The 14706-nt window shown below is 32.2% G+C and overlaps 1 protein-coding gene across 1 annotated transcript; it reads right to left on the bottom strand.

Moving 5' to 3' along the window:
• Positions 1–7911: 7911 nt before the first annotated feature.
• On the bottom strand, positions 7912–14628 carry LOC115876454 (gamma-tubulin complex component 3). The gene is made up of 10 exons (XM_030892235.1): positions 14437–14628; positions 14198–14376; positions 13831–14146; positions 13371–13684; positions 13144–13317; positions 12775–13087; positions 12521–12713; positions 12127–12464; positions 10579–10799; positions 7912–8622 (listed from the first exon to the last, which is right to left on the bottom strand). Exons 1-10 carry the CDS (start codon positions 14519–14521, stop codon positions 8269–8271), a joined length of 2487 nt encoding a protein of 828 aa, XP_030748095.1. The 5' UTR covers positions 14522–14628; the 3' UTR covers positions 7912–8268.
• Positions 14629–14706: the final 78 nt, after the last annotated feature.

Genomic DNA, 14706 nt, shown 5'->3' with positions numbered 1-14706 from the left:
CGGATACAGTTTAAAAAATAAGGATTGCCATATATATGAGTGTGTAAAAGTTGAAACCCTTTTTATTAATAGTCCTGTTATATACCGATTAAAAAAAATGGCTTACGCTTCGTCTTACGTGGGAGACAAAAGCGCGCGATTCGGGCGGTGCGAGCGACGCGTATTTATCACATTTTTTTTAGTTCTCAGTCAGCGACATTTTTTAGTTCTCAGTAAGCGATATTTTTATGTTCCCAGTCAGCGACATTTTTTATGTTCTCAGTCAGCGACGTTTTTTTAGTTCTCAGTCAACGATTTTTTTTAGTTCTGTCAGCGACGTTTTTTAGTTCTCAGTCAGCGACGTTTTTTTAGATCTCAGTCAGCTACATTTCTTTTGTTCTCAGTCAGCGACGTTTTTTTATAGATCTCAGCGATTTTTTTTTAATCTGCCAGCGATATTTTTTTAGTTCTCAGTCGGCGACTTTTTTTTAGTTCTCAGTCAGTGATATTTTTTTGTTCTCAATCAGCGACGTTATTTTAGATCTCAGCGACGTTTTTTTAGATTTGCCAGCGATATTTTTTTTAGTTCTCAGTCAGCGATGTTTTTTCTTAGTTCTCAGTCAGTGACGTTTTTTTTGTTCTCAGTCAGCGACTTTTTTTAGATTTCAGCGCTGTTTTTTAGATCTCAGTCAGCGATATTCTTTTAGTTCTTAGTCAGCGACGTTTTTTTAGATCTCAGCGACGTTTTTTAGATCTCAGCGACGTTTTTTTTAGTTCTCAGTCAACGACGTTTTATTAGTTCTCAGTAAGCGATATTTTTTAGTTCTCAGTCAGCGATATTTTTTTTAATTCTCAGCCTGCGACGTTTTTTTAAATCTCAGCGACGTTTTTTTAGTTCTGTCAGTGACTTTTTTTTTGTTCTCAGTCAGTGACTTTTTTTAGATCACAGTGACTTTTTTTAGTTCTCAGTCAGGGATATTTTTTTAGTTCTCAGTCAGCGACGTTTTTTAGATCTCAGCGACGTTTTTTTTAGTTCTCAGTCAACGACCTTTTGTTAGTTCTCAGTAAGCGATATTTTTTAGTTCTCAGACAGCGATATTTTTTTTTAATTCTCAGCCTGCGACGTTTTTTTAAATCTCAGCGACGTTTTTTTTAGTTCTGTCAGTGACTTTTTTTTTTGTTCTCAGTCAGTGACTTTTTTTAGATCACAGTGACTTTTTTTTAGTTCTCCGTCAGGGATATTTTTTTAGTTCTCAGTCAGCGACGTTTTTTAGATCTCAGCGACGTTTTTTTTAGTTCTCAGTCAACGACGTTTTATTAGTTCTCAGTAAGCGATATTTTTTAGTTCTCAGTCAGCGATATTTTTTTTAATTCTCAGCCAGCGACGTTTTTTTAGATCTCAGCGACGTTTTTTTTTAGTTCTGTCAGTGACTTTTTTTTGTTCTCAGTCAGTGACTTTTTTTTAGTTCTCAGTCAGGGATATTTTTTTAGTTCTCAGTCAGCGACGTTTTTTAGATCTCAGCGACGTTTCTTTTAGTTTTCGGTCAACGACATTTTATTAGTTCTCAGTGAGCGATATTTTTTAGTTCTCAGTCAGCGATATTTTTTTAATCCTCAGCCTGCGACTTTTTTTTAGATCTCAGCGACGTTTTTTTTAGTTCTGTCAGTGACGTTTTTTTTTGTTCTCAGTCAGTGACTTTTTTTAGATCACAGTGACTTTTTTTTAGTTCTCAGTCAGGGATATTTTTTTAGTTCTCAGTCAGCGACGTTTTTTAGATCTCAGCGACGTTTTTTAGGTCTCAGTCAACGACGTTTTATTAGTTCTCAGTAAGCGATATTTTTTAGTTCTCAGTCAGCGATATTTTTTTTAATTCTCAGCCAACGACGTTTTTTTAGATCTCAGCGACGTTTTTTTTAGTTCTGTCAGTGACGTTTTTTTTTGTTCTCAGTCAGTGACTTTTTTTAGATCACAGTGACTTTTTTTTAGTTCTCAGTCAGGGATATTTTTTTAGTTCTCAGTCAGCGACGTTTTTTTTTAGTTCTCAGTCAACGACGTTTTATTAGTTCTCAGTAAGCGATATTTTTTAGTTCTCAGTCAGCGATATTTTTTTTAATTCTCAGCCAGCGACGTTTTTTAGATCTCAGCGACGTTTTTTTTTAGTTCTCAGTCAACGACGTTTTTTTAGTTCTGTCAGCGAAATTTTTTTGTTCTCAGTCAGTGACGCTTTTTTTAGATCTCAGCGACGTTTTTTTAGATCTCAGTCAGCGATATTTTTTTTTACTTCTCAGTCAGCGACGTTTTTTTAGTTTTTTTTTTCTTTCTATGCTCCCTAGGTACTATTTTATGGCATGCAATATGATCGGAAAAAACGGCGTCAACGATGGATATGAAATGAAGATCGCTGTCATTTTATAAGTAAAATTATATGGAGAATGTCAACGAGTATCGTTTCCAAGCCATCTAGACTTCGTTTGTTTTCGATTATACGGTATTTCTTCAGAAGTTTTACTTTCATTGCGTTTTTTTAGTTGCTAAAATAAAACAAAATTAGATATTAATTAGTTTATTATTTTTATTCAGCATTTCGAATACCACTTTACAACACAATTCGGTTTAATATATTTTATACAAAAAATACAACTCAGTTCATTAAACGACTAAATTACCTACTTATATCGTGGAATGTTTTTATACAATTATATTAGAAAAGCTTCAGGAGATTCATAACAATTAGATCTATATAAATTTGTGCATTAAATATCTAAAATCTTATGTATTATACTGGCAACATGAATATTAAATATATTTACCTACAAAAAATAGTGTAAATATGCACCTATCAAATTATTTATCCATCCAAATTAAAAAAATATGATTTTTAAAGAAAAATGTTACCAAACAACTTAATTTTTTCTAAAAAAAATTGAATTATATACAATTCCTTAATAATGTACAAATAAATAATACTCAATTTCTACGGAAGATCCTGCTTTAACCCACCACAAAATACAGTATGATCGAAAAAAAAGCGGGATCGATAACATTTCCCATATAATTTTACATATAAAATGCTATCATCTCAACGTCGTTTTTTTCGATCATATTATACAGTTGAAAACGAGAATTATAATCTTTATTCAGTTTTGCTAACAAACGGGATAAATATTAATTTATATAATTAAAAAGTCTTCGATTGGACGTTAAATTATTTTTTATCGCCGAATATTTTTCTACAATTTAATAAATAACTAAAAATAATAAATCTATATAATATCAATATGGGAAGAATAGGGAATAACGTTTTAAACTTAACAAGAACGTCGGGTCTTCATCTAGGGATGGGACTTTTTTCCGACACATCGATATAACTATCGATACTTAGCGATATGTCGAATAACAATAGGTGACTTTAAAATTATCTGATAATAAACGTATCTATCGATATATCGTCACCTATCGATGTTTAGATAGCATTTCCATAAGTATCGGTTATTGCCAACTATCGATATACGGAAATTTATTTTTGAGTGTATAATTTTATGTGCGTTTTATTTATTTATCGGTAAAATTTCATCAGACCACTTTTTATTCTTTATACTAACTGTTAAGAATATTTTTTTCTATACAGGGTGGTCAATTGAATTGTATTTTAAGAGAAATTTCGGCAGCATATTCTATAGATAAAAATAGGCAAAAAAACTCCTATACATGTATGTCCTAAAATGCTTCGTTTCGGACATAAAAGGTGTATCATTTAGTAGCATCACAGTTTAGAGAATATAAATATATACAGTTGGTCCACTCTAAGGAATGACCATGTGACCGTGACCATTCGAGGTGAAAAAAAAATTTGTACGTTTGCCGGGTGCAGCGGAAGTGCTATTTTATCAGTCAGAACGCTGGCCGTATACGAGGGATCAACTAAAAATACTAAGGAATTTTAATATAGCAAGTAGAAAAATAAAAATACAGTACTACTTTTATTGATTGACAGTTTTAGGCGTCTTTAATAATTGATCAATATTTATTTACTTTCTTCTTATTATTATTTAATAACATATCTCTTTAGCAAATTCTAATACGGTTATGATATTATTCTGGTGTATAATTTTCATATCTGTGGGATCCTATAAATCCTAAGGCACTTTTCCAGGCTCCACACCTACAAGTTATTTTTCTTATCAGACTCTACTTATACATATTATGGTGAATACATTAATATTAAAATATTAGATATATTATTCTATTCTAATTCTTTGGAATATGGAATTGTCAATATGAAAGTACCAAAAAGCTACACCTTTTGGTACCTAAATAAACTGGAATATCAATAACGGCCACATAGAAACAGGCATTTAAAAATGGGAAAACGATATAAAAGACCATAAGTAATTTGAATTAAAAAAACGCTTTCCTGAACATTTATCATTTCTGGATACTCATCGTTTTTCCCATGTCCTCGCCAATTGTTATATTTACTGTTACATAAAATTTAGTAAAAAACTTGTCAATAACAGAACAAGTTGTATGCACGTATTTTTATTACCTGACGATAAAATTTGGACTTTACAGGTAGGTAGTTAAAGTTAAATACAAACATCTAAAAAGCAAAACATGCTATTTAGAAAATGCAAATATCTTAAAAAATAATTTAATATGCACTTTGCCAACCGGTAAATACTGGAAAATCCAAAACATAATAGTAAAGTATCTACTACTATTCTAATATATCTACTAAACTTGTTAAAAATAAATATTTTGTGCATATTTCGAGTAAAATCTTTTCTTAATTTATATGTATATTTTTAAAACAATTTATTCATAATTAGGTTTCCATAATTATAATATACTTAATATGTCCAATACTTTAATTATTATATACTTAATATCCTATACTATATAAACATATACCTTCGTTCATCTTTTGGGCACCTAAAGAACGATATATTGCCTGTCATTCTACTTTCACAACCATCCACTGCACTAATATTTCTAGTAGACATTTTATTCACAATTCGAACAAAACAACTAAAACACTATTTTTGGTTCACCCTATGCGTTGGACCGAAAACAAAACTAAAATATACAGTACGTCTGTCCGTTCTGTAGCTCCGGGGTATCATCCGTGAGAGGGGAAACGATATTTTCTCGATGTTTTTCGTAAAAAATTAGACGACGCGTCCCGTCAATAAAAATTCGACAAATTTGCAAGTAGCCAATAAAGTGAGTGGGCGGAGCGATTTGCGGTGACGCACTCGTCAAATCGACTTATAAAATATATTGCTGTTTATTTAAATGTTTTTTCCCCGCATTCCTTTCATAGACTCAGATCCAGCAGATGTACAGTACTTGGAACGCAGTGTACACGTCGAGCAACGGATGTAGACTGACCCAAGTCTACAAGGCAGGCGGGGAGCGGCGGGAGGAATTTTGATACAGGCGAAGAGTGGGCCAACTGATATATTTATATTCTTTAAACTGTGGTAGTATACTGGGTACGTCTCGAAAGTGGCTCACCTCTATAACTTTTTTAATTTTTGAGATAAATAAACGACTTTTGGTATGTTTTTGTGACATAAATTAGGATTGATTGACGTATTCAAGTGACGTTTTTTACGTAAAAAGGGCTTCGTAAAAATCGCTAAGAATAACCGTTCTCATGTCCTTATTGACAAAAAATAAACATGTTGATTAATTAAAAAACAAAAAAACATGACAGATGATAAATCTGGAACCTTTTTATTATTTTAAATTAATCAGTTTCTATTGAAGTTTTGGTACAAAAAAAATCCAAATTTATTATTTCAGTCTAGTAACTACCTAGTCAGCCTGTTCAGTTTTTGTCAATAATGACTAGCGATGGGAACTGTCGAATGAATTAGACTATCGAATGGTTAATGAATGAATGATTTCAACTATCGAATGGTTTTATTTGAATAAAATCATTCATTCATTTGTATACTAAAGCATATGTGACAACCTCGCCGTGCGACTAAATGGTTATCGTTGAGCCACGACTATCGAATGCTTTTGATAAATGAAATTTAGTATTCGTTTGATTTTTGTATGCGTCAGTGCATTATTAGTTCTTCCAAATTTTTATAACTTCGCCGTATAAATACTGTGCTATTTTTGCGTTTATTAAAATAGTTAAAATACTAAAATAGTAGTTATTTTTTAATTTTATTTATTGACGATTGTGTGCATGTGCAGGTGGTCAAAATTTTTCCAAAATTTGTGTGGTTTTCCGTAGTCCGATCTTTCAATTATTTAATTTTATATGGTATATGGTCTATTTTTTAATTTTGAGAAGTAGCAATTTTTAAAAGAGATGAGATGAACTTACAATTAATTTTAAAAATACATATTTGTATTTTAGATGTTTTAATAATATGAATTAGTTGAACTTAATAATCATATTTAAGTAATGTGGTTGTATAATCATATTTAAGTAAATGGTTATCGAACTCAAACTATGGGGTGAGAAAATTAAAATGAAAGTTTTACACGTGCCAATTTAAAAAAAAAGTTGACGATGTTTGTATTTTGTTTATGCTAATTCTCTTACATGTAGTTTTTTGCGAAGAAATATTTATTTTTTAAAGTAAATGCCAGTAAAAGTAATTATAATTTTTAAATAGTAATATAAAGCACCTAATATAAATAATTTTGATTTCTAATTTTTTATTTATATTTTCCTTCCATTACACTGCATGCTTAGAAAATTAATAAATGTTTATATTTCATGATTTTAAAATTTGTTGTTAATATAACAAATTAGTTCTGTAATTATTATTATTTAATAAACCAACGTTGCCAAAAAAATTAGAGACTATATTATTTTTAAATAGGATCTAATATAAATAATTTTGACATCTAATTTGTTGTTTATATTTTGCTACTACTTAAAAGAAAATATTTATATGAAATGATTTTAAATTTTGTTGTTAATAGGTATAACAAATTATTACTGTTATTATTATTTATTAAACCAGTCTTTGCTAAAAAACATTAAAAATAATTTTCCTACATCCAAAATAACAAGTATTATTGCAGTGTAACAACAGAATATTAATAAAAAAAATGCAGAATATATACATACTATCCCTAATTAACTAAAGCCAAACAATAATATTCTTTGCTAATATCAACTAATACCAAAATATGGCAACAGCGCCTTTCATAATGTATTTTCTGTGTAAATACTAGCACCTCAATAAAAAAAATAATGTGTCCTTATCTATGTCTGACTCCGCAAAAAATCAAAGATGCCGGCTCCTTTCATAGCATTGCAACCGACCGCTGTCGGGTTTCTCGGAAAGAAACCTACGTCGCCGGGCGACAACTAAAATTCAGTTAATATTTTATTATAGTCGATCCTGACGAATGAATGAATTTCATAAATGAATGAATTTTATAAATGAATGGTTTTTGCTGCCGAATTACTAGAATACAATATTTCAAGGCAGATGACGGATCTATTCGATAATTTTTATTCGAATAGTTTTCAACGAATGTTTTCATACTAACTATCGAATTATTCGAATGAATTGCAACTATCGAATGTTTCGATAGTATTCATTCGATAGTTCCCACTACTAATAATGACCATGATTTGATTATTTCGATTCTCAATATCTCCAGAACGATTAGTAGTAGCAATTTTTTTAGGTAAAAAAACGACGGAAATGTGTCACCCTGTAGTTTTATACAGATACGGACGAAAACTTGTTACTCTTCAAACGAGTTGATAAAATGTAGAATGTAGGTGGCGCCTCCTAAAAGTAGGCGTCATATTAATACCGAAATCAATTTCTCATGTCAAAAAATACCCAGACATCATTTTTCATTCAAATATCAACGTTACTTCAAAAATTATTTGGAAAAAAATTGAAATAAAAACTTCTACACCCTGCAAACGAAACATTTTAGAACATACACTTATACGAACTTTTTTAATTATTTTTACCTGCAGAACACGCTGCCGAGGTTTCCCGAATACAATTCGGACCACCCTGTGTAATAGATAATTATTATCGATAGGTAATTATTATCGCCCATTCCTAGCTTCAACCCACGCAACATCAAATTTTCCGTTTCGGTTTTTTTCGCTTGCCGCCTATCAGCGACGTCAAACTGCCGTAACTGTCGGTGCTTGGAGACGTCCAAGAGCCCGTCTTGCCCTCTTCGCATGCCGCCGCGGTGCGGAGCTGAAAATACGCGTCGATCGCGGAAGAGAGTGGAGGCAAGGAAGCGACGCTTTGTGACCGGGATCGATCCGCCCCTAGTCAGGCAATCTTGTAGAAACTGTTGAAGCTGAGCCTGACGCTGAGCAGCTGCAGCTTCATGTTGGCGCTGGAGGCCAGCAGCTCCAGGAACTTGGTGACGATGGTGTCGTACGTTTGGACGGTGGTTTTCACTTTGATCTTGGTCGCGTTGAGGAACTGGTGGAACTTGGCCGCGCGCAGTTTGGCGGCCGCCTTCAGGTCGGCGTTCAACTCGAAGCCTACGCGGCTGTCGGCCTTTTTGCGATAGGCCGCGTAGGCGGAGAATTCCTCCTCGGCCGCCGTGTATATCGCCTCCTGGTGGTTCTCCAACTTGACCACGAAGTTGTAGATCGAAATTAGATGGGAGAAGAGTTGCTGAAAACAAGCGTAAAAATATTTTCACTAGTAATACCACTAGAGGTCAAATTATTTCCGGAAATTTTTTCGAGCTCATGAATATTTTGAAAATTATCCCGAGTCGAAGACGAGGGATAATGTTCTAAAAAGATTCATGAGCGAGAAAAAAAATCCGGATTTAATTTGACCTCGTGTGGTAATCGGTAAGAAAATTCCACACCAAATTGTGTTTGAAAATCAAATAATTAAAATGTATTTTTCGATTTTTGGTCAACTGCATAGACAAACAAATAAAAATAGACTGACAAATCCCATAGTAAAGAGTGGGACCGCGTTCCCGTAGCGCAACTCAGAATAACAATTTTGAAACCAATTAGCAGGACCATGGCAGGACGTACGTCTGTATTGCTATCTTTCTTTATTATGTGTGCTTTATATGAAAAAGAAAGAGATAGGTATAAAACGTATCGTAAGACATTATCGCACATTCTGGCTGGCGGAAAATTTAAATAAGCCATTATTAGTAGTATTCTTTCATTCTGAAACTGAAAATTTTCACTTAAGCTGATTTATTACCTATACCACGTAAAGGAAACGTGGTGTAGGGAATAAATCAGTGTAAGTGAAAATTTGCAGTTTCTTTCAGAACGAAAGAATACTACTATTATAAGGGAAATTATAAAAAAAGCAAAAATTGTACTGTTTTATTAACATATTTATTTATACATAAAAATAAATAAACTTTTTATAATATAATAACAAAAAATAACACTGTTTATTCCAACCACCTACCAATTTTAAATGCAGAAGAACTGACTGTTGCAGGAAACGATCGGCCAATTTTTTTTAAAGGGCGTTAAAAATCTAATTTTCGAAAAAACTGCCTAATTGCAATAACAAAGTGAAAATCCAAGCAAAGAAGACTTTACGAGAATCATGATCTTGAACTATTTTCAAGTTCAGTTTTAATCCTAAAACAAAAGTAAAATAGGTATATTAATAAAGTTTCTGGTTACTATAAACCAGCTATAAACTACCTACCCAAAAAATGAAAAAAATTAATTGTATTAATTTGTTACGTTAAGAGAGGTTCGAAATATTTTTGATACTACTTCTACTTTTTTCTTAATAAGATGATAAATATAACTACTTACTTTTATCTTACCGGGTGTCTTTAACATATCTATCAGAGAAAGGGGGCACCAATACATATAAAAAATAGATGATACTGGTTCCTGCAGCAAATAAAATAACAAATAGTATAACCTAAAATTATAAGTAACAAAATATAAATACCTATATGGAACAAAGGAATTTGTTCCCTATCCATATTCATAAGTCAATAAAATGGAGAGTTTAGAAAAAAAGGTAAATCACCAAAAGAAAAATTAACAAACATGACGAATTGTCATGATGTTGTCATCTTGGTTGTCATGATGACGAAAACGAAAGGCGATTGTTCTAATTTCTATTTAGAAATTACGTTTTATATGGCTGCTTCTTTCTCTCGTTATATTAGAATGAGATAGTTGGCCCAATAGACGCAATGCGCAGATCAACATAAATAGAACGAAATTTTGCGTTCTGAGTTGCGCTACGGGAACGTTGTCCCTATCTTTGCCATTTAATTTGCCAGTCTCTTTTTATTTATTTGTCTATGGTTCTAGTGGACCGACTTTAATCATTTTTAAGCAATTTATAGCTAAATTATTTGACTTTTGAGTACCTCTTTCTAAATTAAAAATGAAAGCTGCCATCTGTAATTTATACGAGGAAAAGCAAAATGTTGATTTTTTGGTGCAAGTTTGGAACACCCTTGATTCATCTCAATAGCTATATTTTTTAGGAGATATTCGCTTTTGAAGAAGACACTAACATTTTTTCGTATTTTTTACATTAAAACCATGCTTTTGCTTGTGGTCCTAGCCAACAACAAACTTTCCTAGCCAACAAAACAAAACTTTTTTTACTTACTCTGGAATTTTCATCCAGTAAAACTCCCCTTTGCACCGACGTTAGAAAATTCAAATGAGCGGTAATAATATCGTCCAAACAATGGGCCTTATTCACATGATTTTGCATTTCAGCCCACGAACACTCCAACACTTCAAACAAGAAATAATACTGGGTCTGATGGATAAAATGAATCATTTTACTCGTTAATATATGGATTATGTGCATGACTGGCTTCAATTCTTAAAAAAAAAACGAAACACTGACTGTTATGTACATTATAAATTTTGCTAATTATTGGGAAAACTGGAAATCGTCAGATTTTCACCAAAATTGGTATACACACTATTTTGAGGTCGTAGATTACGAATCTGAACTTTTTTCTTGGCGGTCTCTTACCGTTTTTCAGAAAAACGGAAAATTATTTCAACATTGAATTTTTCTTTATTTCGGCCCTATAAAGTAATAATTTCACTATATTTTCATTATATTATAGTTTATCTAAAAGCCACACTTGATTGGGGATAGAAAAATGTCCAAAATTTTACTGAAAAACATTTTTCTTAACAAAATAACAAAGAAAATTGAGACCAAATGGAAGTTTGACATTTGATATATCCTTCTTTCTCTCTCCTATGTAATGAGAGAGACAAATATATTCAAGACAATCTAGAAATTTGAAAATTTACAACGTTGTCATACCTTCTATTTTTTCGGGTGATTAGGGATTTTAAATAAATTACCTATTATGAGATCAACAATAATTAAATATACCTACCTATATCCACAAAGTTACGCGGAAGAGTTTTGATTGCATGGGTTACAACTTCCATGCGGAGGGTGTTAATCTTTTGTTGTTATATTATATCAAAAAAAGATTAACCCCCTCCATAAAGAAGTTATATAAAGACTATTTATAACCACGAAGTTGCACGAAAGAGTTTTGATTGCATTGGTTTTAACTTCTTTGCGGAGGGGGTTAATCTTTTATTGATATAATATAACAAAAGATTAACACCCTCCGCATGGAAGTTGTAACCAATGCAATCAAAACTCTTTCGTGCAACTTCGTGGTTATAAATAGTCAGATCTCGTTGGTAAAATAGCAATTACGGGAAGGAGCCGTTCTTCTGGCGACCGCCTTTCGTAATCCCAGAATAAGCGAAAAAAACACGCTAAATTTAGGTTTAGCATTGGCAACGTTGCTTTAAATGCCAAAAACACATAACCCAACCTTTTCAGATTGTTTACAAATTTATTTTAGTAAATTTTCCTCTATTATGCATAGAATTGATTAAAAAAGTAACAGAAACTAGCAATAACATCCATTGTTTATTGAATACCTAACAAAACATGTGCTAGAAAACCTTAAAAATATGAGAAATTAAGAAAAATTCGATGTTGAATTAATTTTCCGTTTTTCTGAAAAACGGTAAAAGAGACCGCCAAGAAAAAAGTTCAGATTCGTAATCTACGACTTCAAAATAGGATGTATACCAATTTTGGTGAAAATCTGACGATTTCCAGTTTTCCCAATAATTACCTAAATTTTAATATGTTGTTATTTACCCCGTATTTTCCTAAACAATTTTGCCATCGAAAGCTGTTGCCTTCTCATATTGGCCAATACATACTCGGTTCGTTTGGCTTTCCACAATGCGCCAAACAAACTCTGATAGATTGGCATTGTGGGTTGGAAAATCGTTCCTATCGGTCCGTCGACGATATAAACCAAACTGAACACATCCCAGCCCGTGTCCCCTATCGAATGACTCATAAAACTAATATTTAGGCGCTTCAAAGTGTCCTCGTCCTCGTATTGGGCATTGGTGACTCTTATAGCTGATTCCAGTATGGCGGAGAGCGTGTGCCCATAAATATCGACAGCGGATTTATTTAATTCGGGACTGTAAAATTCAAATAAATTTATAACTTAGAGATCAACAACTGAATAAAAACTTACGCTAATAGTTCTAGTAAATGTCTGATAAAATCGCCTTGCCCTAAAAGTAGATATCTACGAAGCGATTGTAAATGCTCATACAATTTAAATTTGTTCTTTAACAAATCCAGTACTCTTAAAGATGTCTCCTTGTAAACATTTTCTAGGGTTGAATGGAAATCGATACTTTGTTCTGGAGTGAACAATGCTTCAGCTAAAAATCAATTTCAATTTGGCTTATAGTGATTCTCATCATCTTCAAATGTTTATTCAACCTGATGTATTGTTAAACAATTTATGTAAAGCCTCACGACCAGGGAGCTGACCATCGTCTTTGCATATCTGTCTAAGAAAATTAATACTCTTTCCCGTGGCTAATATTCTGTTAGCCTGTTCCATATTGATAAATGATGGAATCATAGACTTCCTAACGTTATATTTATCATGCCACAGTCTTTCTGCAGCAACCATATTTTTAGATTCGATAAAAAATTCATTACATGGATCATTAATTTCACCATCTAATAACCATCTGGATAACATAATGTAAAGAGGTTTGCAGACTGCCTTTAGAACTTTTTCTGATACCTAATCAAAATTAAACTTGAAAAAATATAAAAAATGTATTAATGCATTATAACCACCTCTTGGGCAGTTTTCGAGCCATGTTGTAAAAACCCGTGAACGGCAGTTATAAGGGCACCTCCCTTTTTATCACAGCACTGTTCTGCAATATAAGCTAACCACTCAAATCTAATTCTGTGTTCTTGCAAAACATATAGCGCTCTTCTCAGTGTCATTTCTGATTGATTATTTACCTAAAATACCATAATGAGTGACAAAATTCAGAAAACACAATGTGACAACATACATTCGCTTGTAATAAAGCTACAGTCTTATAGTATTCAGATAACTCATCATTTAGAGTAGCAGTAAAAGCTTGGCAAATGGTACCACTTTGTTTTTCATTTCCTTCACAATACTGCTTTAACTGTTTGTGTAAGAAACTCATACCAATTATTCTTTCTAATAAGCTTCTCTGTGTTGGCAAGAGTGCTTTTGTGGCTTTAGGATCTAAACTATACCCTAAACCACATGGTTCTCTTCGTAAATATTTTCCTTGAATACCGTGTAAACCATATATAACATCTTGAAGTAGTTCTTGTTCACTCAGAGATGGATAGACTGAAATAGAATAGAAATCATATCAAGGCAAAAAATGGACCCTTGTTAAAACCAACAGTTTTTAACAATATTTTTTAAATTAGATATTACCAATTTTTTTTTATTGCCAAAATACCTACTGTTTGATAAATAATACATTTACCTACATGATTTCGATGAAGATGGAATATCATGCTGTGACCAACCTACAGAAGATGCTGTTGTAGTTTGGGAATTTGCCCTCAAAACAGTTGACATTGAATTTTCATTATGTTTTCTTTCACCTCTATCAAATATATTTCGAATACTAGTACTATCATTTGATAAAATATTGCTTAAATGGACATGAGACATGTTCTTGCTTGAACATAACTTTTTATTTAACTCTAATTGATTTGTCAATGAGGAAAATGAAACTTCTTTGCATGGGACAGAGACATTATATAAAAAACTTAGAAGAGCAGCTTTATCCTTTATAACCCCCTGCAGAAAAAACTATGTGAAAAAATACTATCACTGTTGCAACAAACTTACTGATTTTGAGATATTACTGTAAAGCAATTCAAATTTTTCAGCATTATCAACTGATCGTGATTTTAATAAGTCTCTAATTTGATTGAAAAGCAATGGTTCATGTGAGGGCATGCTTACACTAGTTGTAGATGTTGAAGTTAACCATCTGAAAGCCCTCTCAACCAGTTTTGAGGATAGTGCTAAAAATTAATAGCAATGATTACATTTTACCTTCTTTCAATTATATGGTTTTTATGTACCTTCATTGTTTGAAGCCAAATATTTACAAAGTTTTACTATCAACTCTGGAATGTTACAATCATCTTTTATATCAAAGTTATTCATTTTTCCTGTACGGACATCAAATATTCCGAAATAACTATTTTTTTAATAAACTTGTGTATATTTTTCATATATCTTTTAATATTAACGAATTCTTCGATTGTCATGACATTGACCATAGACCATAGATTATTGACATTTTAGCTACAAGACATTTAATCTACCATTTCGCTCGGAGAAACGTTTTC

The sequence above is a fragment of the Sitophilus oryzae genome, unplaced genomic scaffold (assembly GCF_002938485.1).
Source record: "Sitophilus oryzae breed Bouriz unplaced genomic scaffold, Soryzae_2.0 scaffold_1436_pilon_pilon, whole genome shotgun sequence".
Taxonomy (NCBI): Eukaryota; Metazoa; Arthropoda; class Insecta; order Coleoptera; family Curculionidae; genus Sitophilus; species Sitophilus oryzae.
This window is presented reverse-complemented; position numbering and strand designations above follow the sequence as displayed.

What these genes read in the sequence shown, in the direction of transcription:
- LOC115876454 (XM_030892235.1), bottom strand. Translation starts at nt 14,521, where the DNA reads ATGAATAACTTTGATATAAAAGATGATTGTAACATTCCAGAGTTGATA. An exon ending in ACAGTAATATCTCAAAATCA is followed by an intron (nt 14,147 to 14,197) that starts GTAAGTTTGTTG and finishes TTTTTTCTGCAG; the next exon opens with GGGGTTATAAAGGATAAAGC. An exon ending in ATTGTTTAACAATACATCAG is followed by an intron (nt 12,714 to 12,774) that starts GTTGAATAAACA and finishes ATTGATTTTTAG; the next exon opens with CTGAAGCATTGTTCACTCCA.